Here is a 26666-nt window from a genome sequence, read left to right as displayed (position 1 = left end):
ACAGGTCAAAACAAATGCTGTCATTGAAAGAGAATAGAAAGATAGGAGGGGGCTTTTTTTAAAAAAACCTGAAAGATGCAGTTCCCCAAATTTAAAGCATGCTACCGGGATCGTAAACGCATGGATGTCATTCTATAAAATGATGCTTGTACCATGGAAAGCTCAGTTATGTAAGTTCACTGAACTTTTCTTCTTATCTCTATGTTGTTGCTTTTTATAGTTAGGTTACAATAATTTTTGCTATTGCGAGTTTTGCTGATCAACATGTTTTTTCCATGTGTGTTTATCATGTATGGAAGTATGATGGTGGTTCTAATATTTCAATAAGAAGGCACAAGTGTACTTAATATAGAATTTTGTACATAATATGTGATGTAGCATATACTGGCAAAGAGGAGTGAATCCCACAGTTGAAAGTAATTTTGGGACTTCTCAAAGAAATACATTTATTTCTTCGCTGTTGACAGTTGAAGGACCTGTAAACTGTAATGCTATGTGGATAATATAATTACTTATAAAGATTCACTGTTAAGGGATAATCTTGTTAGCTGTACAAACATGGTTTTGTTTTGAAAGATCAGATACTTTAAAATGATTGCAAATAGTGAGCTCACTTATAAGGCAAATCAGACCCTCATTTTTCATAGATTACACGTTCGACAGAAATGTGCATCTCTGGAAACTGACTATAGCAAATATCTTCAGTGTCAATGCCTACTAATAATCAAGGATGCATCTACACATTACATTTATAATATTTGCACATTTCACTTTTTTAAAACTGTCATAATATTAATTTAACCTATGGCAGAAAACAATTTCATTTTTGGGAGCATTAGGAGAACATCAGATTTTCTGGAGTCCTCTGGCCCTTAGAAAAATAGAACTTAGATTAATTCTGGGGCTCTAAATTAAGGATTTCATGATTCGTGGCTTGGTTGCTTTATTAACTGCAGTATTCTGATAAAGTCTGTCTTTGCTATGCAAATACATCTGTGTTCATTATAAGGTTTTAAATGATATGAAAATGTATCTGATTTCATCATAAGATTTAAATAAACTTATTTAATGCTACTTCCTCTTTGAGGGACTATTTAACAATTTACAATTTTGTACATATTTACTTAAAAGCAGGTGTTTCATTTTTTGTTGAGATACATATGTAAGTATTTAAGATTACAGTCTGATGTTTTCTTGAATAATCATAGAATATAAATTGATTGATATATTGTTATACCCATATAGGTTCAGTGAGTCTTAGGACAACCTCAGCGACAACGGTATTCAGTTGGCACATTTTTAAAAATTAAGCAGAGTTAACAATGCACATTTGAATCTGAACTCATTATTTCATGAAAATGGCCATGTAATTTTCTTAGCAACTGTACAGAATTGATTGCCCCCTTCCAGGATACTTTTGAATTCTCAATCTAGCATACTATCCTGAAATCTCCTTTTACTGTAATCTTCCTTCTAAATGCTAACTATGTTTGACTTTTTTTCTTTTGCTTTTTTGAGAGCAGCTAGCTAAAGTACTGTCACCTAACTGAGCATTTAAAAAATCACATTAGCATTGAATCTTATCTGCTTGGAAAGCCCAATAGATACTGTACATGGATCACTTTTTGGAACATCTACATTCATATAATCATTTAAATATGAGCCAGCAGTGTGCAGCAGCTGCCAAAAAAAGCCAACACAGTCCTAGGCTGCATCAACAGAGGGATAGAATCAAGATCACGTGAAGTGTTAATACCACTTTATAATGCCTTGGTAAGGCCACACTTGGAATACTGCATTCAGTTCTGGTCGCCACGATGTAAAAAAGATGTGGAGACTCTAGAAAGAGTGCAGAGAAGAGCAACAAAGATGATTAGGGGACTGGAGACTAAAACATATGAAGAACGGTTGCAGGAACTGGGTATGTTTCGCTTAAGAGAAAGAAGGACTAGGGGAGACATGATAGCATTGTTCCAATATCTCAGGGGTTGCCACAAAGAAGAGGGAGTCAAACTATTCTCCAAGGCACCTGAGGGTAGAACAAGAAGCAATGGGTGGAAACTAATCAAGGAGAGAAGCAACTTAGAACTGAGGAGAAACTTCCTGACATTTAGAACAATTAATCAGTGGAACAGCTTGCCTCCAGAAGTTGTGAATGCCCCAACACTGGAAGTCTTTAAGAAGATGTTGGATAGCCATTTGTCTGAAATGGTATAGGGTTTCCTGCCTAGGCAGGGGGTTGGACTAGAAGACCTCCAAGGTCCCTTCCAACTCTACTATTGTATTGTATTATTTTGAATGCCTATTAAGTTAAAAAAAGCCATGTGTTTTTAAAAATAATTTCATAAAGAATCATTGCTCTCTTATAATAACAAGTGGCTACATACTGTAGTTTAGGATTATTAAAGTAAATGTTTATAAAATTGAAATCGTGTGTAGATTTTGGTTTTATATAAGTGCTCAGTTGTACTGTTTGTTGCATCTTATTGTAAAATTCCCAACAGTTCATCAAAATGTTTGGAAAGGCTCTGCAGATTAAGAAAAATGTTGCTAGTAAATCTTGAGCACAATTGATTATTCTGGTTTTATCTCTTTTTCAGAAATCAAGTACAGGAAATGTTTGATCATGCCTATAGTAATTACATGGTAAGTGCAATGTTTACATTATTTTAATGTTAAATAACAGTTTTTTACATAAACTATACATGATGAACTCTTGCTAGTATATTTTTAATTAATCATGATTTAATGCAAGGTTGGCCAGCCCATCACCTGAATAGTAATAGACAAGCAGTGCTCTACTTTCATACTGATACTGTTTTTGGAATCTGGTTTTTGTTTCTTTCCTTAGTGTATTAAGCTTAAGAGAAACCTCAGACATCCTAATATTTTTTCCCTGCAAACAATGGGGAGAGATCATATTTTCATTCCTTCATAGTTTAATTAACAAAATTCAGTGGCAAGTCTCCAAAAAGGAATTTGGGGTCCACAGATGATTGGCAAACTATTGGATGCTCATTCTTGTACTAAAATACAATCAAGGGTCATAATTATTGTTTGATGTAATATGCTGAATCATGGTATCAGCAACTGAAAACTGGTTCACAGTGGATTGTGTTAATGTATGGTTTGGCCTGATGTATTATTTACAGTGAATTACACTGCAGTTCTTACTTGTTTAATTGTTAGGCTGTTTATGTGTTGAAATTTAAATTTTACTAATTTTGAATGCTAAAATATTCAACTGGGACTCACTGTTTCCTTGGTTTTCAATCTGTTTTATGTATTTCATAGGACAGAACTGGCACATTTATGCCCAACTGTATTTTTAAGTATGGTACATGTAACTGCAAATAAAATATGCATAAAATTGTATATATTTTTTGTGCTGGGGAGAACCTAGGGCATGTGGTCATTCTTTTACACTATGTTGTGAAAAGGCTTTTTATCATTTGTGAGGTGGCAAAGAATTTCTATACTTGTAGCATGAATTATTTGTATTATACTTAAGGAAGTATGAGATTTGGCACATCCTGGAAGCTTATATGTCAAAAGGATATTTATTTAGTATGGGTCCTAAAGCAAATAGAATTTGTGAGTATATTGAATTTGGCAGACAAGATCAAAGATTTAAACTTTTTTTTTGGATGATGCTAATCTTGATTCTATGCATCAGTTCTTTCCTCATTTTCCAATCTTGTAAGACTTTTTTACTTGATTTTTTGTCACAGTAATGTAGCAAAATTCTATTCTAGAAATAGATTTTATTACTATTTACAGTTACTTGAAAATGTGCTTTTCTACTTTTAAAAAGGGAATGTTCATTAAATCTTGCTTTATATATCATACATTTCTTCAATGAAAAGTTCCATTTCTTCACTGATTTTTGTAAAGAATTGCATAGTGCTCATAATTACAAATTCTACTCCTTCAGTTTTGATGTTGCTCACTTAGTGATAAGGAGAGAAGGATGTTAGATGGATTTAAAAATACAATCCAGTTGATGATTTGCCCTACATCCTCTTGTATATCCATAAAAGCCTAGTGTGACACTTCTGTACCAGATAATTTGTTGAAAAATCTGCAGTCCTGCATATTTTGTAAAATCTTTTTAAGTGGCATCTAGTGCAACTTCTTGTCTTGAGGCTACTGACATTTCAAAGAGATATAGAATCCTTATTGTCATTTATGTTCTTTCCATCAGCGTTGAAAATAATAAGTGACTAAAGGTCAAAGAATTATAAGGATTATCTTTAGAGCTAGTAAAAGAGCAGAATCATCTTTATAAATGCGAGAATATGGTCGTCCCATGTGCCACGTGAGATTAAATGTGTGTTTTTTAAAGGTTATTGCTAAATTTACCATTTAACAAAGCAAATGTTGACATTAAAAGGTATCTTGTAGAGTGCATTTTCCTTATTTTGGAATAGTTAAAGTAATAAGTCATTTGATTTTATTTGTATATGGACGTACATAGAGCAAAAAATGGTACAAGATGCTTTGTATACATATACACAAAGATGAACATCTATCTGCTAGCACTTTTTCTGAAGGCAAAGTTTGAATTTGGTTTGGAAATGAAATTCTGCCATCTTATTATGGTGTATATTTCTATTAAGAACTAGTGGTATATATCAATATATTCTGAAATATACTGAGTTAGATATTTTGTTCTGCATTTAAAAGGTTTAAATCCTTATAGAATCTATTTTAGCTATTCTGGAAGTGTTCTGAACTTAAACAGACCTTATGTCAAGCTCATAATTTCTGTTTCAGACTGGATATTCCTGAAATGGTTGGCATAGCCTGTATCAAGCAGTTTTTGAAATTGAAGTGTTTCCAAAATCCTTAAATTTTATACATTTTACACATCCCTTTTAGGGACATTAGTGAGAATGTAACATACCATTTGAAGGAACTTGGTTTGAAAAACCTTCAGATCACTACTTGTCAATGTAGTGATCTTCTTAAATACATTATTTTGCTTTTCTAAGGATGGAGGCAGAAGGGGCAGTGTTCAGATATCGTCCCAATTTTCTTTAAATGAAAACAGTGCATGAGACTTTCAGGTGTAACTAGTTCTAGGTGGCAAAACCATTGTGAATATTTTATTTACATTCCTGAATTGCATTAATTAGCTCTTTAAAACAATTTGAATTAATTCAAAACAAGCTGCTGACAAAGAATCCCTATTTATGTGCAATAATGGTGCAATGAATTCTTAGTTTAGCAACTTGAGATGTACTGAATAAGAAACATTTCAAAACCAATCTTTCAAATACAAAAATTAGTGTTCCACCAATATGTAACCATTCACCTTTTGACTCTTGAAAGTTGAAAAAAGAAATGTATAGTGTTGAAAGTTTTTTGAGGACATTAAGTTGGACTTATTGTTTCAGCCAATTTAGGAGAAGCAAATAAGGTACATTTTTCAGGGCTTAATAAAGATTTCTGTGAAAAGCCAACTTGAGGGTAGAGAGCTGATTATGTTTATGATGCATCTTATTCTGAGAAATAATTTCTGAACCACAAAATATTGTTCCAGGCTGTATGGTGAGTAAATAAGACCCAGAACCATAAAAAAAACCAAAAAAAAACCCACTTACTTTCTACAGTTCAGAAAACATTAGAGTAATTATGGCTTTTGTCTTGCAATCTGCTTCTTTACTATGGTACTAACTGAATGCATTCCTTTTAACTTTTGTACTATGTGTTTTTTAATGCTGTACGCCGCCCTGAGTCCTTGGGAGAAGGGCGGCATATAAATCTAATAAATCCAATCCAATCCAATCCAAAAGTATTACAGGTAGTACTTGACTTACGACTAGTTATTTACCAACTGTTTGAAGTTATGACTTAATAAACTTACTTACAACCTGCCCTCAAAGTTATGACTGCTGCCTTCCCTCTCCTCTGCAGTGATGTTATCATATTTTGGGCACTTGTCAACTGATTCACATTTATGACTAGTTGCAGCATTGCATAGTTACATAATCATGTTTGCCACTTTTTTGCCATTTTCCAGGAGAAACCACCCATTGGATATACTGGATTTGCTTGGCAACCATGGTGACTCCCTTTATGACTACTATAAAAATGGTCATTATTTTTTTTAAATTCAGTCGCATGCTGACTCCGCATATGATCACATGACTTATAGCTACAATTCTGGGCTCCATTATAGTCATAAGTTGAGGACTAACCTTACTGCAGTTCATGAAAAATATTGATTTAATCCAGTGTAAGAAACTTGTGGGTGCTTTCTGCATTGTTTAATTTTGTAAAAGCATACTCCTATAAATATAGAAATAGTGTTCCTTTTTATTTCCTGCATTTGTAAGAGTAAACGGTGAAACTTGCTCTAACTCCTATTGTACCATGCATTTCAACTTCATTAGATTATTATTCTGCTTTGTTTTTCTTTACTTTTCCCCCAATAGGAACATGCTTACCCAGCTGATGAGCTCATGCCTTTAACTTGCCGTGGAAGAATTCGGGGTCAAGAACCAAGTCGTGGAGATGTGGATGATGCCTTGGGAAAGTTAGTATTTTGAAATAATTATTTGAAGATTCAGTATTTACTTTTAATTGAAATTCTGTGGATCCATTATTATAAATCCAATAAAACTGAACCTAAATTCTGAATAAATAGCCAAAAACAACAGGAATATTTACCAAAATTGAGAAAAACAAAAATAATATCTGACTAATAATTGCATCATAGATGAATATTATTAATTTCATTCAATTATTTTTAGTTTGTGCATTAGCTGGAGAATATTGTAGCAGGTTACAGTGTTTTAATAATATAAAACAGTTAAACTATGGTAAGTAAAATAAATATTATAGTATTTTGTAAAGTGATATGGTTGTTAAATGATTCGTGTCCAATTTAGCTTTCTTTTTTGCTGTGGTTGATAAGTGAATTTCACTTCTCCTGTTGACTTCGCTTGTTAGAAGCCCTCCTAGGAAGGTAGCAAATGGTGATCATGTGACTCTGGGAATGCTACAACCATTGCAAACAGGTGTTGGTTGCCATGGCAGATGGTGTTGAACTTTTCTCAAGCTGACAAAGTGCCGAAGTCGTTCATTGTTTTTATTAATTGCTGAAGCTGCATATTTTTAATGTACAGTCTGTTTTCAGAAGTCTTCAATGGTTCATGAAAGCATTGTGTGTCTTCAACAGTTCATCAACTTGAGGAAGGAGAACACAGTCCACCATTTTTAGTAATAGGCAGCCTGTAACAAGTTCTTACATGAACATTTAATAATAAATTATTGCATTTCATTAAATCCTATTTTTCATCTCTCCTCCTTTCTCACCCAGGTTTTCACTGACACTAATAGATACTTTGGACACTCTTGTGGTAGGTTTGATTTCTTCTACCATGTATTAAATCTAAATTCTCATTTTACAATATTGCCTAGAACTTAATAATTGTCCTTAACCAAATACTTGATTTACTTAAATTATAATCTATCATTACAAAATGATATAAAGTGGCATACATAGTTCTCCCCTATCCCATTTTTCTCACAGCAACAACCCAGTGGAGTACATAGATTGGGCTGAGAGATTGTGATTACTCCAAAATCATCCAGGAGCTTTTGAGAGTGTACTAACACCTGGCTCTCCCTGCTCCTAGACCAGCACTTGTATCTTAAGTGGCTTGAGAATGTAATGAGATTCCAGATTTCTTCAGTATTGCTCAACTAAACCTCATTTACCTTTTTTGAGACAGGATAAATTAAACAAACCTGACAACCTTCATTCAAAGTTTGTCTTTGTAATAGGATTTTTAGCTTGTTGCTGACCAAAGATGACAGAGTCTGATATTCTTTATTTTTTATTTAAAATGAAACTTCAAGTTTCTCCTTAACAAAACTTAGTTTCTTAAGAGATAATCAGCCTGTTTACTCTTGTTTTGCAGGTGTTAAATAAAACCAAAGAGTTTGAAGATGCTGTTAAAAAAGTAATTAGAGATGTTAATTTAGACAACGACATTGTGGTATCAGTGTTTGAAACAAACATAAGAGTGCTTGGGTAAGATTTATACTGTGGTCTCAAATTAAATGCACTTATTTTTAAAAATTTTAAGCATAATAGAATTCATAGTTCATAGTTTGTAAATCTATTGTTGGTAAATTGCATTTTCTGCATTACTTTCAAAAGGGTTTATACATCTTCATTTATAAACACTTTTTAGAAGTAAGTAGTATTTAAATGTTCTACAAACGATTTTCAGTTTTTCAGCACTTATGCTATGCTTAAGGCTAGTATAACTAATTACTAAATATCATTAGGGATTGGAAGCACTTTGGAGAATAACGTTCTCTTCTCCTCTGCTTCCCCAGTCTTTGGTTCTCTGCTAGATCATCATTCACTAAGTTGATAAACTTACTGACTTCTCCCTTTCATTTTATCTAGAGGTCTTTTAGGTGGGCACTCAGTAGCAATCATGCTGAAAGAGAAAGGTGAAGTCATGCAGTGGTACAATGGAGAACTTCTGCACATGGCAAAACAGTTAGGCTACAAACTGTTGCCAGCTTTTAACACTACAAGTGGTCTCCCATATCCAAGAGTAAGTAAATTGTGAGCTAAGACTAATATATGCCATGTATTATTTGCTTTTCCAGTATGATAAAATTCCATGTTGAGTCAGAGAGAGTTATTAGTGATATCGGGAAACATCTGATTTTTATAACTCTTAGAATCTTAACTTTTCAGCTAATAGCATGATTTATGAAGATATTTATATGTTTAACTATATTTACTACATTTTCAAATGCAATAGATTTTAAAAAACCAAAGGTTTTGATTATGAAAATGAGGACTGTTCTCTCTGTAGCAGGTGATATACTCAGAGATAGCTTCATTTAAAGTTAAAGCACCAGTGACTTCAGCATTGACATTTAAACTTATGTACTAAGTCAGTTTGCATAGGTTTGCCACACTCAAATGTTGTTGAGCATTTTTTTATGGTGCTGAACATTCTCTGCTTCTAACTACTCAGCTTACTTAATTATTCCAGCTTTTCTGCAATATAGTACACAAACTTAGTGTCTACTTATTGTATCTTGTTTGAAAAAACAAATTTATTTTCGTAAGTTTTTAAGAAATAGCATTATCACAATAACATTTCTTTTTCTTCTAGATTAATTTAAAATTTGGTCTAAGAAGTCCAGAAGCCCGGACAGGAACAGAGACTGAAACTTGTACAGCTTGTGCAGGAACATTGATTTTAGAGTTTGCTGCTCTGAGTCGTTTCACAGGGGCATCAATATTTGAGGTTTGTTTAATAATAAGTGATGGATTATTTTTGTGCAACTGCTAACTTTTGATTTTTTTAAAAAAAAAATTACTTCATAGTGTTAATTTTATCTACGTTCTGTTGCTGAACTGGTCACTGAATCTCTCATACCAGAAATTGCTTTTCTATTTATATTATGAGGTACTGCTTAAAATATCTGTCAGTGTTCTGTCCCAGGGACTGAACGCTGTGCTGTGTTTGGGAGAGTGAGACTTTTTATGACATAATGCTGTATCTTTTATCTTTATTTTTTAAATGGATTTTATTGTAATTTCTTTGATTCAGAGATGCTGAGAGTTGGGTGGTATAATTGTTTAATAAATAAAAATTATTATAAAATATGTGAACATGAAAAAACCCTGTATAATTATACAATATTGAATTAAATATTGTGTTACTACAAAAATTTAAAAGAGCAACTTAGAACAACATAAACATTCAGATGATATTTCCTCAATAAATTAAGTAGTTCAATTTGATTTTGGGGCTGCATTTTAGTGACATCTAGATGAAGTCTGCATTTATATTAGGGATTGTCAATAAAAAAGAATTATTTTCTTTAAAAACCTTTAAATTCATTTTTGCATCATTGCATCTTATCAGTCTGACTCTTCCTATAATTCCAGATACTTCAATTTTTACAATAACTGCATTTTAGTCATTATCTTTTCTTGAAGTTATATTTAGAATTCTTGCAATAAGCCATAGAGAATACTGCATCAAAATCATTGTATACAATAAACCTTCAGTTTCAGTTTTAATGGGCAACATTTTCCTTTACTAATCCATTAATCTGCAATATTATTTAAAATAGTTTTTAGAAACTTTACAGATAGAAGTGGAGCCAGCAGTTAATCCTTAATTACAAAGTTTAAAGAAGCTCTGTCCATTTAAAACTTGGCCATGCTACTTGAGGCTTTTGGAAATTGAATTTTACTATATAGTGTCCTAAATTACCAAACATCTATTACTTGAAGCAAAGAATAGGGTGGGGTTTTTAAATGAATGAACTAGTATTTTTGTTTATTAAAAATCGTATTTTATTGTTATGGTATTCATAACTCCTTCTAGACCTTAATATTGGTACATAATACTGTTTCCTGATTTTTTTATTGTGTCTAATGAAAATGAAAAAAAAATGACAAATATTTGATTTGAGGGATTTATTTTGACAGACTTTGGATTTGGATTTAAGATACAATGTTCATTGGATCTGAATTCTTTTGTTTGAATTTCAGGCAATGAAGCTTTGCCCCAAATGCTGGTTCATGTCTGAATCAGTCTGAACAGTATTTGTTGTGTCTCCTCAAAATAGGCATTATTAGTGAGAGTTTTTTGATATATCAATATGTTTGGGGGTCTGAAGAATACCATTTGTTATTTAATGGGCAACTAGCTTTAATATACATTTCTTTCTTTTTTAGTCCATTAAGTGGAGATTTACTACAAAATTATATTAATTCTACTTCTCCCCCCCAAAAGGGGCAAAAAAGACTCTAGAAATACATCTCATCTACAAAACAGCTTCCCAAATACTCAAAAGTCCTTTTTGTCCCCTGTTTCTTAAAAAAAAACACCAGAAGTTCACATTTGCCATCTGTTGGTGTGAGTCCAGTGTAGAGTTATCCTTCCAATATTGTATGACAATTCTTAAGGAATATTTTCCATGTATAATTAATTATTGATCTTACATTTTAAATACCTGAGGCTTAAAGCCAAACAGGTAATTTATATTCTTAGCAACTCTGATCAATATAAGGTTGTATTAATGATCTGTCGATGTCCAAACTGCAGCAATAATATGACAAATCCAAACTATATGAGTTATTTCCAATTTTTATGATGCATTTTTGGCAGCACCGCATTTGCATCCAACTTTTTTAAAGCCTTCCCTGAGCTGTCCAGTACATACAAAATAGGATTTACTGTTGCACCACCTTGTGTAAGTTTAAAAGTAGAACCACAGAATAAATTTATTGCTTGCATCAATTTTCTGACTACTTCACTGCATGTAAAGCTGTATTTAATTAGAAAATGTTAATTTTATTTTCTATAGGAATATGCCCGGAAGGCACTTGATTTCCTTTGGGAGAAAAGGCAACGCAGCAGCAATTTAGTAGGAGTTACTATTAACATTCATACGGGTGACTGGGTCCGTAAAGGTATGAATCTATGTTCCCTCTTAATTACAGATAAGAATGAGATTGGAGGTTAGAGGTGTTTATGTAGAGAACTTAAACTGTATGTCAGAAAATTGTGCCTTACTTTGGACTAAAAAAAAGATATTGCATTATGCTTACTTTCATTCCATGGTCCTTTTTATCTGTTTTTTGGTTGTACTTAATTGTTTTATAGTAATAAGAACTTACTTCATGGAAATGAAAACTAGTAATGAAATTAATTGTATTAATGTTTTTATCGTATTCTAGATAGCGGAGTTGGAGCAGGAATAGATTCGTATTATGAGTATTTATTAAAGGCCTATGTCTTGCTTGGAGATGACAGTTTTTTAGAAAGATTCAACACTGTAAGTACAGATAGAATTTCTCTCTCCTTGAACTATAGAACGTTGTACTATGCTTGTGATGTATTATGTTAGATATTGTGGATCTGCTCTTCTAAAATTAGTGGGTTATTACACTGCCAGAAATAATTATATGATGTTTCTTCCACTCCTGCACGTTATCTTTTTTCCATTGTTCCATTTAGTATAAAATTCATCTACTTCCAAATATTGGTATATCTGTAATAAATATACTCAAATTAATCATAGAGCTGATTTTAAAGATGCCTATTATTGAGGCATTATCTACGTTTAGAATTCTTAAGTTTTGGAAGTAAAATGGACAATAAATAAGTGGATCAAAATATTTGCTAATGTTTGTATGTTGTTGGATTTAGAGGTCGGTCTATCATGTTGACCAAAATAATAATAATAATTGGCAGCTAAAATGTTCACTATAGCATCTTGAATGTAGCATCTTCTGTCCTGAAGCAAGTTTATGCCAATGCTATCTATCCAAGACTAGAGCTTAATTGCGATTAAAGTACAGTTGAGGAAAATACAGATAGTCTTTGACCTACCAGCACAATTGTGACCAGAATTTCCATTGCCAAGTAAGGTGGTTGTTAAGCGAATCGTGCCAGATTTTACAAACCTTTCTCCTGTGCGCTGCTTTGAGAGTCCAAGCATGGGGTTAAATACAGTCTATCTGCCCTAGGACTGAGTAGATTTTTCTTTGACCATGCCTCCTTTGCCTCATTGAGGGCAGTTTAAAAACTCAGTCCGCCTGTTAGGACTAGTTTTGGAGAACTCTTCAGTCCTTTGACAGATAGACTGGAACTCTCCAAGCAATTCATGGTAGATTTCAGAGGTTTTTTTTTATTTTTTTCCCTTAGTGTAGTGTATTCAGTGTAGATTTCAGTAGAACTGTTCAGAATAATTACTTACTTTAACGGATTGCTGAGGTGACTGTCGGTAACTCGAACTGCTGCTGGTCGCATGCAGCAGTCGGGATAGCAGAGGTCACTTGTCCGGCGGCTGCCGGCGAGTGCAGGGGTGGCAGGAGCATTCCCGTGCGTTTCCGGCCGTTTGCCAGCGTTGGGAACTTCAGAAGAGTCTGGTATTTGCAGCGGCAATTCTGACAGTCCAACAAGCGCGGTGACCATTTTGGAAGCGACGCTTTCAGTGCTTTTTAACGGCCGCTAATTGAGACGTTGATAAGCATCGGAGGACCTTTTCTTGGCAGTGCAAAGTTGCTGTGGCCATTTTAGATCAGCAAATTGACTCCTCTTCGCCTCGGACGATTGTGGAGATCGGAACCTCACACCTTATCACCTCAGCACAGATCGCTGCCAGGGAGTGCCTGGTCCTGTCCGGGACGCTGGCAGGGCCTCCCTCCCCTTCCAGAGGTTTTCCTGTCACAGGAAGGCAGCATTGGAGTGTCCTGGCCACCTAGCCAGCCTCCAGCTATTAAATGGATCTGCAGGTGCTTTAAAGCTGGCTGGCCAGCGTATAGTGCTCTTCCTTACTGCAGCTTCGTCCTTCAAGCCACGACTCAGCCACCCTCATTCAAAATTCAGCAGCAGTGGGCATGGCAGATGAAGGTTTGGTGGCACGGGAGGAGCTGGCAGGGCCCTCTTCAAAGCGCAGTAGGCCAGATCCTCCAAACCAAGGGGGGAAAGGGCGTAAGGGCATGGGGGGGGGGAAACCAACCCATAGTTCCTCAGGGAGCAAGGGGCCCAAGAAACAGGCGGCCAAAGGACAGGAGGCCTTAAGGGAGAGATCTGACAAGCCCCTGGGCCACACCTTCTCCCAGGAGTGTGACACTCTCCCAGGCTCACCTCCACCCAGATCTGAGGAAGTGGAAGTTCCCTCGAATCAAGGGGATCTGTCACTATCCCTAAGTGGTAGGAAATCTCAAATTGGGTACCCTGCAGCTTCCCTGGGGTATCCAGATTTCCCCAGCTCTTCCATGAGGGAAGAATTGGAGCCTTTTCAATGCATCTTACCTGAAGAGGACTCCTCAGTCCCTGTTAGACCATTGCCTGGTTTCCTCCAGGTCCAGGCCTGCAGAAGACAAAGGCCCTGCTCTGTCAGCTGAGATGAGAGAGGTTATCTCCCAGGACATCTCCCAGGACATTGTCGAAGCAATGCGACAAAAGGAAGCCAGAGGTGGCAGGGGTCCTAAGATCGCAACTCCGATTCTCCTGGTACCTCCTTTATAACGGAGGTGTCAGCCTGGGAGGAGGAGGCTGCAGACGAGTTTGAATTATTGAAGGATGAGGATATGCCCCCAGATAAGCCTGCCTTCACTGGCCTCTTCAAACCGTCTTTGTTTAAAGCTATTCTGCATAAGGCCAGAGCTTCCACGGAGCTAGGCCCAGCTAAACCTAAGGATAAGGCTTCCCCTCTACTTCCCAGGACCCCAAGGAGGGACTATTTAAGGAGAACGCTCCGGATCTGGAGCTCATTCTGGTCCCTGACCTGTTAATGGATGTCGTGCAGCGCCAGTGGGTGCAGCCACGAACATTGGCCAATCCCAGTGTGGGAGACAAAAATTTATACTCCTTAGAATCTAAAATGGAGGACATTTTGAAATTGCCAGAGGTGGATGCCCCGGTGGTCTCCTTGACATCCAACTCTGCCCTTCCGGCAGATCTTTTAGATGGTCTTAAAGCGGAGGACAAAAGGGCCGAAAGAGCCTGCCATAAAACACACCAGGCGGTGCCCTGGGACATTAAGGCATCAACTTCCATTTCCTTCTTCACAAGGACATCCTTACTCTGGTTACGTCAATTGAGATCTAAGCCTCCCTCGGAGGGATCTCGGTGGCGTCATGATCTCAATAAGATCATTACAGCTGTGGAATATTCCCCAGATGCCTCATTGAATGCGGTGAAGTTCACCTCTAGAGCGCTGGCTTCCAATGTGACCTCATGTCGCCTGCTATGGCTCCGCAACTGGCAGGGGGACATGAAAGCTAAGTGGAAGCTGGCCTCAGCCCCATACAAAGGGGGGGCATCTCTTCGGAGATTCCTTAGAAAAATTTGTGATAGAGACAAAAGGATAAACGGAAAATCCTTCCCTCTACTCACAAAAAGTATGAGAGGAAGGGCTCTGGTTCCTTCAGGAAACAGACCTTTCGGGGCCAGGATAATGCTCATGCTTCTACCTCCTTTTCCTATCAGAGCTCCTACAATCAAACGAGCAATAGGGGCGAAGACAGGAACGCCTGTGGGTCCCGGGGCAGGTAACAACACCAGGGCTCCTTTCGGAAGCCCTTTCGTGGCGGTTCCAACCACCACCAGTTCAGGCGCGGTAAGTGACCCCCAGAGCGATCCTCCCATCGGGGGCCGCCTGCAACTTTATGCAGACCGATGGGATGAGATTACCACGGACACATGGATCCTCAACACTATCAGGAGAGGTCTGGTCCTAGAGCTTCTGACGTTCCCTCCACGAATGTTAATTCGTTGCCCCCTGCCCAAAAGCCCCCTCAAAAGGTCCCACACGCAGGCAGAGATCTGTCACCTTCTGTAAATAAACGCCATAGAGCCAGTTCCATTGGACCAGGAGGGCAAAGGATTCTATTCCATTCTCTCCCTGGTCCCAAAGAGCTTGGGGGTGGAGGGCCATCTTGGACTTGAAGCGCCTGAATCAGCATGTGGCCTACAAGTGCTTCAAGATGCAGTCCCTCCAATCCATCCTGAACTGTATAAGAAGGGGGACCTGCTCACGTCCATCGATCTGAAAGAAGCTTACCTGCATGTGCCCATCCATGCATCGCACAGGAAGTTCCTACAGTTTCACTACGATGGGAGGCATTATCAAAGCAGGGCTCTTCCCTTTGGCCTCTCATCCGCGCCCAGGACTTTCACCAAGCTTCTGGCGACTGTGGCAGCCCACCTTCATGCCCAGCTTGTTTGCCTGGAGTGGTACCTAGACGACTTCATCATTCAGCCTTCGAGCCATCACCAGGCCATAAGAGATGTGCAAGTCACCATAAGCGCCCTACAGAACCATGGCTTTTCGATGAATCGAAAGAAAAGTCATCTCAAACCAGTAACTCGCATTCAGCACCTTGGCACCATAATAGACTCAGGAGCAGAATCCACCAGTGCCACCGGGTCAGATTCCTACCAATTGTCCAACTCTCTCAGCTTCTTGGCATCATGATATCTTGCCTAAAAATAGTTCCCTGGGCGCAGCTTCATGCCAGGGAACTACAGTTGTTCTTACTGCCGATGCAGAGATCGAAGACCAGCAACTCGCCCAGAAAGGTTTGGCTTCCACTGAAGGTGATTCACTTCCTCAGATAATGGCAGTCGACAGCAGTAGAGAAAGGTTGCCAGTTCAAGGAACCCAAAAGACTCGTGGTCACCTCGGACGCCAGTCTCTACAGCTGGGGGGCACATTGCCAGGGTCAACTGACACAAGGCAGATGGTTGCAGACAGAGGCAGCTCGAGGCATAAATTGGCTGGAGCTGAGAGCAGCCAGGCTCGCCCTTAGATGGTTTTCAGCCCAACTTGTGGGTCGCCATGTACTGTTGCTCACAGACAACATTGCAGCAAAGGCTCACATAAACCGGCAGGGCGGCACCCATTCCAAGGGACTCATGGCAGAAGCGGTGTCTCTGGGCCATTGGGCAGAACACCACCTAGCATCAATCAGAGCGGATCACATATCCGGGGCCAGCAATGTCAGGGCAGACTGGCTGAGCCGACAGACGATCGACAACTCTGAGTGGCGTCTACATCCAGCTCTGTTCTGGCAGATAGTGCGGCGGTTCGGTCAACCACAAGTCAACCTGTTCGCAATTCAAGTCAACATGCAACTGCCGAGATTCTTTTCACATTACCACTCACCCAAGGGACGAATGCGCTGAGATCCAACTGGCCTCCAGGCCTCCTCTACGCTTTCCCGCCCCTACCGCTCATTATGCAGGTAGTCACTAAGATCCGCGCCAGTCCGGTTTCCGGCCCGGCCACAGCACGGAGACGGCATTGGTCGCGTTGGTGGATGATCTCTGGAGGGCCAGAGATGGGGGTTGCTCCTTTATCCTGGTCCTATTAGATCTCTCGGGGGCTTTCGATACCATCGACTATGGTATACTACTGCATCAACTGGAGGGGTTGGGGGTGAGGGGCACCGTTTTGCGGTGGTTCTCCTCCTACCTCTCTGGCCGAGTGCAATTTGTATTGGCAGGGGGGCAGAGGTCGACCTCGAGGCCGCTCTCTTGTGGGGTGCCACAAGGGTCGGTCCTCTCGCCTCTCCTGTTCAATACATATATGAAGCCACTGGCCGAGATCATTCGTGGGTTTGGGGTAGACTACCATCTGTACGCGGATGATACCCAGCTGTACATTTCTACCCCAAACCACCCCAACGATGCCATCGAAGTGATGTCCCGGTGTCTGGAAGCCGTACGGATCTGGATGGGAAGTAACAGACTCAAGTTCAACCCGTCCAAGACTGAGTGGCTGTGGCTACCGGCGCCCCGGTTCAACCAGCTCACTCCATCACTGGCCATTGGGGGTGAACGTCTGGCCCCCGTGGATTGGGTACGCAATTTGGGCGTCCTTCTGGATACCCGGCTGTCCATGGATGACCATGTGACAGCCGTGGCCAGGGGGGCGTTCCACCAGGTTCGCCTGGTGCGCCAATTGCGTCCCCTATTGGACCGGAGCGCCCTCCGCACAGTCACTCATATGCTTGTGACGTCCCGGCTAGACTACTGTAACGCTCTCTACATGGGGCTCTCCTTGAGATGCACCCGAAGGCTGCAGCTGGTTCAGAATGCGGCCGCGCGGGCAGTCTCGGGAGTCTCTAGCTACTCCCACGTAACACCTCTCCTGCGCAGGCTACACTGGCTACCTGTGGCTTTTCGGGTGCGCTTCAAGGTGTTGACCATCATTTTTAAGGCGCTCCATGGCACAGGACCTAGTTATTTGCGGGATCGTATCCTGCCCCATACATCCCTCCGGCCGATTCGCTCACACAGAGAGTGACTCCTCCAGGTTCCGTCCACTAGGCTTTGCCAGCGGGCGACGCCTAGGGGACGGGCCTTCTCTGTGATGGGCCCGACCCTCTGGAATGACCTCCCCCCCGACATTAGAATGACTACGGATCTCCGCTCAGAAACTTAAAACCCACCTATTCCAGCTAGCCGGCTTGGCCTAATTTCCACCTATCCCACCTCAGTCCTATTTTTAAATTTTTAAGATTGGTTTTAAGGTCTGTTTTTTAATTCTTATAAATTGTACAGGGGTTGTTTAATTGGATTTTTACCTATGTGTTTGATTGTTCTTATGTTTTTCATTTTTTCCTGTACACCGCCCCGAGTCCCTCCGGGGAGAGGGGGCGGTCTAGAAATTTAATAAATTATTATTATTATCCTTGTGGAGGAGGCGAAGATTATACTGGTAGCTCCTCATTGGCCCTGGAGGTCTTGGTACGTGGATCTGGTCGATCTATCCATCCAGAAACTGTGGAGGATTCCTCAGAAGCAGATCTCCCTCAGCCAGGGGGTCATCAGTCATCCGGACACCCATTGGCTTCAACTAGCCATATGGCACTTGAGAGGGAGCTCCTGAGGAAACAAAATCTTTCTGACAAAGTCATCTAGGCCATTCAAGCCAGAAGACCATCCACAACATGCATATACGACGCGACCTGGGCCGTGTTCTCCACCTGGTGCAAGGGACGTGATATTGTAGACGTTTCAGCATCCATACCCCAACTTCTGGACTTCCTTCAAGAGGGGTTGGACAAAGGGTTGGTGCCCAACACTCTCAGTCGCCAGGTTGCAGCTTTGTCCACTATACTTGCTAGAGACACTGATCAGTCCCTGAGTCAACACCCTCATGTCAGGAATTTCCTGAAGGGCTCATTCAACATCCGTCGTCAGGCTATACACAGGTACCCTTCCTGGAATTTACCTTATGTTCTGCGAGCCCTGACGAACGCACCCTTCGAACCGATTCAAATTGCCAGTCTTCGGCATTTGACCTTTAAAACTGCCTTCTTAGTAACAGTTACTTCTGCTAGGAGGGTATCAGAGATTGCAGCGCTTTCTGTCAGGGAGGAACTGTGTATCACGACCGGGTCATCCTGTGACTCGATCCTTCCTTCATACCAAAAGTGAATACTCACGTTCATAGGGCCCAGGAGGTGATCCTCCCGAACTTTTGCCCCAGACCTAAGCATCCTAAGGAACGTTCCTGGTACAAGCTAGACGTTCGACGAGTGGTGCGCATATATATTAAAAGGACCAAGAACTTTAGATGTTCAGAGTCATTCTTTGTGTCATTTCAGCCTGGCTCATTGGGCCGTAAGGTCTCTTCCTCAACCATTGGACGTTGGCTGCGGGCCTGTATAGAAATGGTTTATGAACATCAAGGCAGGACCGTGCCAGGCCGAGTGACAGAACACTCTACAAGGAGTGCCGCCACTACAGCTGCCTGGGCGACCCAAGCTTCTATTATTGACATTTGCAGAGCTGCTACATGGGCGTCTCCCACAGCATTCATCAGAAATTACAAAATTGACACCTTTGCCTCAGCCAAAGCCTCCTTTGGAAGACGTGTTTTACAGCAAGTTGCCTCGGCTCCGGACAATCTGGACACGAATTCTTCCCTCCCTGGGACACAATAGCTTGGGTATGTCCCATGCTTGGACTCTCCAAGCAGTGCACAGGAGAATGACTGTTGGCTTACCTGAATGGTTGTTCTCTGGGCACTGCAGGAGAGTCCAAACCCGCCCAGGGTTTATTGCTGTGTCCAAGATTCTGCATCACGATCAAGATACCTGAAGGGCGTCCTATAGTGGATAAGATTTTGTTTTTAAACTGCCCTCAATGAGGCAAAGGAGGCGTGGTCAAAGAAAAATCTACTCAGTCCTAGGGCAGATAGACTGTATTTAACCCCATGCTTGGACTCTCCCGCAGCGCCCAGAGAACAACCGTTCAGGTAAGCCAACGGTCATTTTGCCATAGTTGTTATGCTAATCATGTGATTATTAATCTGGTTTCCCCTACCAACATTGCTTCTGGGAAGCTGTCTAGGAAGGTCACAGATGATCATCACATGATCCTGGGATGCTGCAACTGTTATAAATAGATGCCAGTTGCCAAGCACCAAATCTTGATTACATGACCATGGAGTTGCTGTGACACTTGTAATCATAAAGACTGGTTGTAGGTCATTTTTTCAACGCCATTATAAATTGAAATGGTTACTAAATGAATGGTTATAAGTTGAAGATTACCTGTAAGTAGGGAAAGAAAAACGGATCCTTGGGACAGAAGGTAATCTTTTAATTGCATATTCTGCAATTAAAGTAAGTAAGACAATAATTATGTAAAATGTATTTCTGACTGTATTATTTATGCCTTAAGTAAAGTAGTTGAAGAGTGTGGCTGATTTCATTTTTAAATAAAAGCTGTAGCTGGCTGATATTTGGCTTACAGCCTCTGAATCTAAGCGTTATTGTTTAGTGTGCTTATCTGCTTTTAGTCAGTTTTTGCAAACAGGTTCAGTGTTCAAAGTGAATAATAAATACATCAAATGTTTATATTTTCTAGCATTACGATGCCATAATGAGATACATCAGCCAGCCACCTCTCTTGCTTGATGTGCACATACACAAGCCAATGCTCAATGCTCGCACATGGATGGACTCGCTACTAGCATTTTTTCCTGGTTTGCAAGTAAGTTGCACGTGCAAAACATTTGCATCCAATGATATTAAAGGTACTCAATTCCAAAGCAATTCTAGGTGGCTTCACAAGGTAGAAGGGCAACAATATACAAAAAACAACCAATATTCAGGAGACAACATAATCTCTAACCACATCCCCTCAATTAATTTTAGGCCGCAAACAATATAATTAATTTTCACAGGATTCTTTATCTACGCAGAGGGTCATCTTTCTTCCTAAATTATAAATGTGTTAGTCATTAAGAATGTGTGTTAAATTATTAGATATTCCACATGTACTTGTTAACATTGTATTTCTTAAGCAATTTCAACTAATGTACTTCAGCATCATTTAATAATCTGAATTTATCATAAAGAATAATTTTATAGACAGGCTATTTTATATTCTGTTAAAAGATTGCCACAAAGGACAAGCAAATTCGAAATGTCCCATTTTCACTTTTTCAAACCTGAAATACTTCCAAAATGTTCAAAACAGCCTAAATCAAATTAAAAAAAAAACTGTGGCAAACCCAGAACAATATTTCAAACTTGCTACAGACTATTCTAAATTTAAAATAGTTCACATTTGATACTCTCCATGTATCACTAACCACTACATTCTCAAAGCAAATGTATGTTTTTAGTTAGAGGACATAAATAGTGGTGTTATCAAGTCCATTGCTTTTAATGAACAACTTACCATTTTAAAATGTAAAATTGTTTTCATTATATTATTGTTAACTTGCAGTCTTACTGTAATGCCCTGTGCTATGGATTGGAAAATAATATACTCTTTTATTTAAATATAATGGGATGTACCTTTTTCCCTTGAATTCTAGGTACTGAAAGGTGATATTCGACCTGCTATAGAAACTCATGAAATGCTATATCAGGTCATAAAAAAGCATAATTTCCTTCCTGAGGTAAGGCAATGATCATGTCTTAAAAATTCAATATTCAGGGAGTGTAAATATCGAGTATAAATTTCAGGTATTTGGAGAAAATAATATTTCAGACATGGAGAATTTAGCCTAATAGTGAGTCCATGAGTGTTAGGCATATTTAACTGTATCCACCTAGTTTGTTTAGTCAATTTTTACTTTTTTTAAAAAAAAAATATTATTTTTAAACATAAATGAGACAAACAGTACATATACATCTGAATCCAAAAAAAAGAAAGAAAAAGGTAAAAACATATTACAGTGTACTCCCATCCCCTGGAGACCTTCCCCACCACCACCACTTATATTTCTTCATCTATAACAACTAAAAGATATACAATATATTCCAATTGTGCCCTTATCTTCTCCAAAACAACATATATTCTTGAGTAGGTTCAGTCCTTTTGCCTTCCACCAACACTGATTTTATAAAATCTCCCCATATTTCATGATAATTATTTGCTTTAATCATCCTTTTTTTAAATTTAATTTCTGTTGTTAATTTATCATTTGTTGCCATACTCCAGATTTCATTATACCACTCATTTCTTTGAATATCCCAATTTTGTCCCCAATATTTAGCCATCACTAATCTAGCTGCCATTATCAAATTTAAAATCAATTCTTTTTTGTTTCATTTATATCCCATTTTCCCCCCAGCAACAGTAATGCAATCCTCGGTGACATATCCAAATTTACATTCAACAGTGCTCTAATTTCTCTAAACGCCATGTCCCATATTTTTCTGCACTACCACAATCCCACCACATATGTTTATATGTTCCAACCTCTTTCTTGCACCTCCAACAAATATTTGTATATTTACCATCTATTTGATTTAATTTATGTGGTGTTAGGTACCACCTCCATATCACTTTATATCCACTTTCCTTAACTCTAATTGACATATTCTTATATACTCTTCTATTCCAAATATTTTTCCAATCATTATCATTTATTTCTTCCAAATCTGATTCCCAGATTAATTTTAAACCTTATGCCTGCTCTTCTAATTCAGTTAATATTCTATATATTTTCCCAATTCTTCCTTTCCATATGTATTCTTCAATTTTTACTTTTTGAGATTTTGTATTAGCAACCCTGTCACTTTTCAAACGGTCAATTATATACTGACTCTCCTAAAAAAAAAAAGAAGCTTCTAATTTTGACTAAAAATAAACCCTTAAAACATGCATGGATGTATGTGAATAAATTATATTTATATATATAATATTTAATATGGTATTTGGTTATTTTGGTTGCTTTGTCTATTTCTATAAGATTTTTACCATTGATTGTCTTATTTTGAAGTTGATAATAGAATATTTGGATGGCTTACCATAGATATATTTAAAAAACCTTCAAGCAATGAATTATCATGAATGATAAAAGTAAACTTATTCAATGATTAAAATCATTGCTTTTCTTAATGTTTGCGGATTATTGTGTATTTATTACATTTAAATTGGAAGAGATTTTTGAATGAAAATGTGAACTTGTTATTCTGTCCATTAGTAAATTGTCCATTCTGAATTTTGCTGTACATGTTGCAAATGTCTTTGGAGCCTCTTTTAATGTGTTGTGCCAAAAATGTCTGTGCATTCTGTTTCATTCATTTGAGAGTTGGTCCGGTAGAAGCAGACTTAAGGCGTCATCATTGTAACATCTGTATTACTTGATGGCATCTGTTTGATATTTAGATATTTAGTGATTAGAGGTTTAAAAGATAAGCTAAGTTTCAGAAGATTTCTTTTTCTTTACAGGACAATATATAAATTTTGGGACATTTTTAATTTTTAATTAATTTTTTGCAGGAATCCCAGTATGCTAGAAGTTATTCCTTCAAAGAAGAATAATTCAGTATTTTTACCTTTCCACTTGTCTTGTTCAGGCATTTACAACAGACTTCCGGGTTCATTGGGCTCAGCATCCTTTACGGCCAGAATTTGCAGAAAGCACATACTTCTTGTATAAAGTAAGTAAGGTTCTTCAAATTCAAGATGTGCTACATTCTAGAAAATAGCAGGAATCACATTAAAAATGAAGTGAAATATATGGAGTATCTTCTCTTTGCAGAACTCATTTTGCCTCTTCTTATCTAGGAAAGCTAGATATGCTTGATTGTTCAAGTCTGACTGATGAAAAATATTTCTGTGAAATTGGTTATGCTGAGAGATGGCAGTAGCTAGATGGTTGGGGGAAAAACAGCTTATTTGGTTATTAGGAGGTGTGCTAGTTAAGTGTAATTGCTACATTGGAAAACAAAACCTTCCCTAATTTTAGCAGATGCTAGGACAGCAGGAGGGGTGGTTATCTTTATTTCAGCATAACTTAAGCACTGGGGTGACTGTTTTGATGGAAGTCCTGGATTTCTGGAATCTTTAATTTTAGCCTATAGGTGGCAGATTATGATTTGAGTCTGAGAAAGTCGAGACATTTGTAATCAACCTGCTATTAAAATAAAATTTAAATTGATTTGATTTGATTTAACTGAATGCAGAAAATAATTCTGGAGTGTACTTTGTTTTTATTGGAAGACTATATTTTAAAGCATATTGGAATTATGATAATTAGCATGCAGTTCTGTTGAGATTTTGTGATACTTCCACAACAAAAATACTTGAGAATTTTCTTTAAAGATACAGAAGCAGCCTCTAACTATGGTTATTAACAGGCTAAAATTCCTAGTATGTTTTAGACATTATGACTTCAGATCAAAATCTTAAAATGCATCAGAGATCAAATATCAGAGTAATACAGTCAGGGTTTAAATAAATGTAATATATTAATCCAAATTATTTCCCTGAAAATAGGCTACCGGTGACCCCTATTATCTAGAAGTAGGGAAAACTCTCATTGAAAACTTAAATAAATATGCACGAGTACCTTGTGGATTTGCTGCTATGAAGGATGTTCGCACTGGAAGCCATGAGGACAGGTAACTGAATTTTTCAAAAGTCTGTACAATTCAATTTAAAAATGTTGATGCTCATTTGCCTGTCAAAGAACATTTGATACTAGTAGGATTTTTTTTCTTTTTAATGTTACTATTTTGTTATTTAAGCTTTTGTAAAATAACATTCAATTAATATCTTGGGAAAATTTTTGCATAGAGGAACCTCCAAGGCAGCTAATTAAAATTTTAAAATAAACATAATTAAGACTTTATAATAGTAACTGGAAAAATAACTCCATAGCTAGGGTCCATAACACCCAGAGAGGAAATGCATGTGCAATTCTGTAAACATTTTGCAGGCTCGACAGTTTTTTGCACTATATACTTTGTTTAACTATTGCATTGCTCAATTAAATATAACCGTATGTACAATTTTGAAATTGTGGCTAACACAATCTAGATGCTAAAGCTGTGATTAGTAATTGTTCTTTAGCTACTTTATTAAAGAAAGATTTGTTAGAAGTATAGGAAAATGAAAGCATCAAAAAAGAAGTAATATATACGCAAATGCATGTTCTCTTTCTTCTTTTTGTAGGATGGATTCTTTCTTCCTAGCTGAAATGTTCAAATATTTATACCTGCTGTTTGCTGATAAAGAAGACCTACCCTTTGATATTGAAGACTACATTTTTACTACAGAGGCTCATTTGCTACCTCTTTGGCTATCTACTGCAAACCAAACAACCCTGATAAAAAATATTGTGAGTTCTGCATTGCAAATCTTTCAATCTAATTAAATTAATCACTTTTTCTTAAGTATTCATTCTGTTCGTATTCTCTGTGTGCAGAGAGTACGCAGAATATGATTATGAAAATTGGACATAAAATCTTGATCGGTTGGAAGAAGAGTCTGCCTCTGTCCACATATCATTTTTATGCACTCGATTGGTCTATTTCGTAAAATAATATGATGATTTATAGGCATTAAAATGTAGCTCTAAACCTAGCGGGGTGTGTATGTCCTTTTTTTCCTACAGACTACAGAATACATGGAGCTGGATGATAGTAATTTTGATTGGACTTGTCCTAACACCCAAATTCTGTTTCCCAATGACCCAATGTATGCTCAGAGTATAAGGGAGCCCCTGAAAAACGTGGTGGATAAGAGCTGCCCGAGGAGTATTTCAAGAATGTAAGAGTTGTTTCTATTTTCTTTTTTTTCTTTTTCTTTTTTATTGAAAATTTTTTATACAAACACATTTTCCCCCCTTTTTACCCCCCCACCATATAATGTAAATCCCATACAAATACTATACCCCCTCCCCTCCCCCCAACTTAAAAAAAAATTCTCATTCAAATATTGTACCAAATACTGTACCCCCCTCCCCTCCCCCCGTCTTAAGGTAAATTACTCATTCAGATATTGTACCCCCTCACCTCCCAACAGTCATAATATAAGTTTCTCTTAGAGTAGCAATAGCCCATTAATCCCATCTTCTAAGTTAATTGAACATATATAAATCATGATATAAATTTCTCTTAAGAGTTGTTTCTATTTTCCATTGGAGTTTTAAAGGAAGATAAACAGAAAAATGATTATGTTAATCCACATGTTGGTTTTGCTAAATTAAGTCCTGCTATTAATATTTTATTAATAAAAATGTTGCTAGGCTAACAAATTGTATAAACGCAATTATGTAAATATAATTATCTTGTGGAGGTTGCTTCCTTAAGATCTAATTTTCACAAGCAGAATTTTTATTGAAATGTTTTGCCAAATCCTTATAATCTTTTTCAGTACATAACCTTGAAATATATGCACAAATTAACTATTCAACAGAGTGAGAAGTGGAAAGAAACCAGAAAATAAAAAGGGCAAAAAAGAAATAATAGTGGAACAACTTACAATAGTTGTGCATGCTGCTTCTCCCTCCCTTCCTGCCTGCTGATGCTGCTGTTATTTAGGGAATGAGACAAAAAATGACTTTGGACATCTCCTGTGCAGTTGGGCTTTTGACAATTTACTGGCCATTTGCCGTGTGATTAGCAAGTGTGCTCAGGTCTTCCTTGGCATGTCTTTTCCAATGTATTTGCAGTGGCATAAGGATAGGATTATAGGGAGTGAAGTCCATGCATATGGACATTAGCAGGCATGTCACACCCTCTGCAGGCTTGGAAAAAGTTTCCCTTCCATTCTTTTGGGGAAGGAGCCAGCCCCAGAACAAGGAATGGTAGGACAAAACAGACTGAAAAAAAACCTTGTTTATATAATAGCATCAAAGTAAGTAATGAGATTTTAAAGCTGTCTGGAAGA

The 26666-nt window shown here is 38.0% G+C and overlaps 1 protein-coding gene across 3 annotated transcripts in view; it reads left to right on the top strand.

The window, feature by feature from the left end:
• Positions 1-26666, top strand: part of EDEM3 (ER degradation enhancing alpha-mannosidase like protein 3) — a 42723-nt gene that overhangs the window by 961 nt on the left and 15096 nt on the right. For all 3 annotated transcript variants that reach the window (XM_081946289.1, XM_081946290.1, XM_081946291.1), the window contains 14 exons: positions 2601-2646; positions 6441-6541; positions 7328-7367; positions 7932-8044; positions 8429-8582; positions 9156-9290; positions 11368-11473; positions 11741-11838; positions 20397-20522; positions 21355-21438; positions 23348-23431; positions 24270-24394; positions 24948-25113; positions 25390-25544. In XM_081946289.1, coding sequence (XP_081802415.1) covers positions 2601-2646; positions 6441-6541; positions 7328-7367; positions 7932-8044; positions 8429-8582; positions 9156-9290; positions 11368-11473; positions 11741-11838; positions 20397-20522; positions 21355-21438; positions 23348-23431; positions 24270-24394; positions 24948-25113; positions 25390-25544 — 1533 coding nt within the window. The remainder of the gene's footprint in view (positions 1-2600; positions 2647-6440; positions 6542-7327; positions 7368-7931; positions 8045-8428; positions 8583-9155; positions 9291-11367; positions 11474-11740; positions 11839-20396; positions 20523-21354; positions 21439-23347; positions 23432-24269; positions 24395-24947; positions 25114-25389; positions 25545-26666) is intronic.

Source organism: Natrix helvetica (assembly GCF_964273705.1).
Source record: "Natrix helvetica genome assembly, chromosome: 3".
Classification (NCBI taxonomy): Eukaryota; Metazoa; Chordata; class Lepidosauria; order Squamata; family Natricidae; genus Natrix; species Natrix helvetica.
Note: the sequence above shows the minus strand (reverse complement) of the source record. Positions and strands in the feature narration are given on the sequence as shown.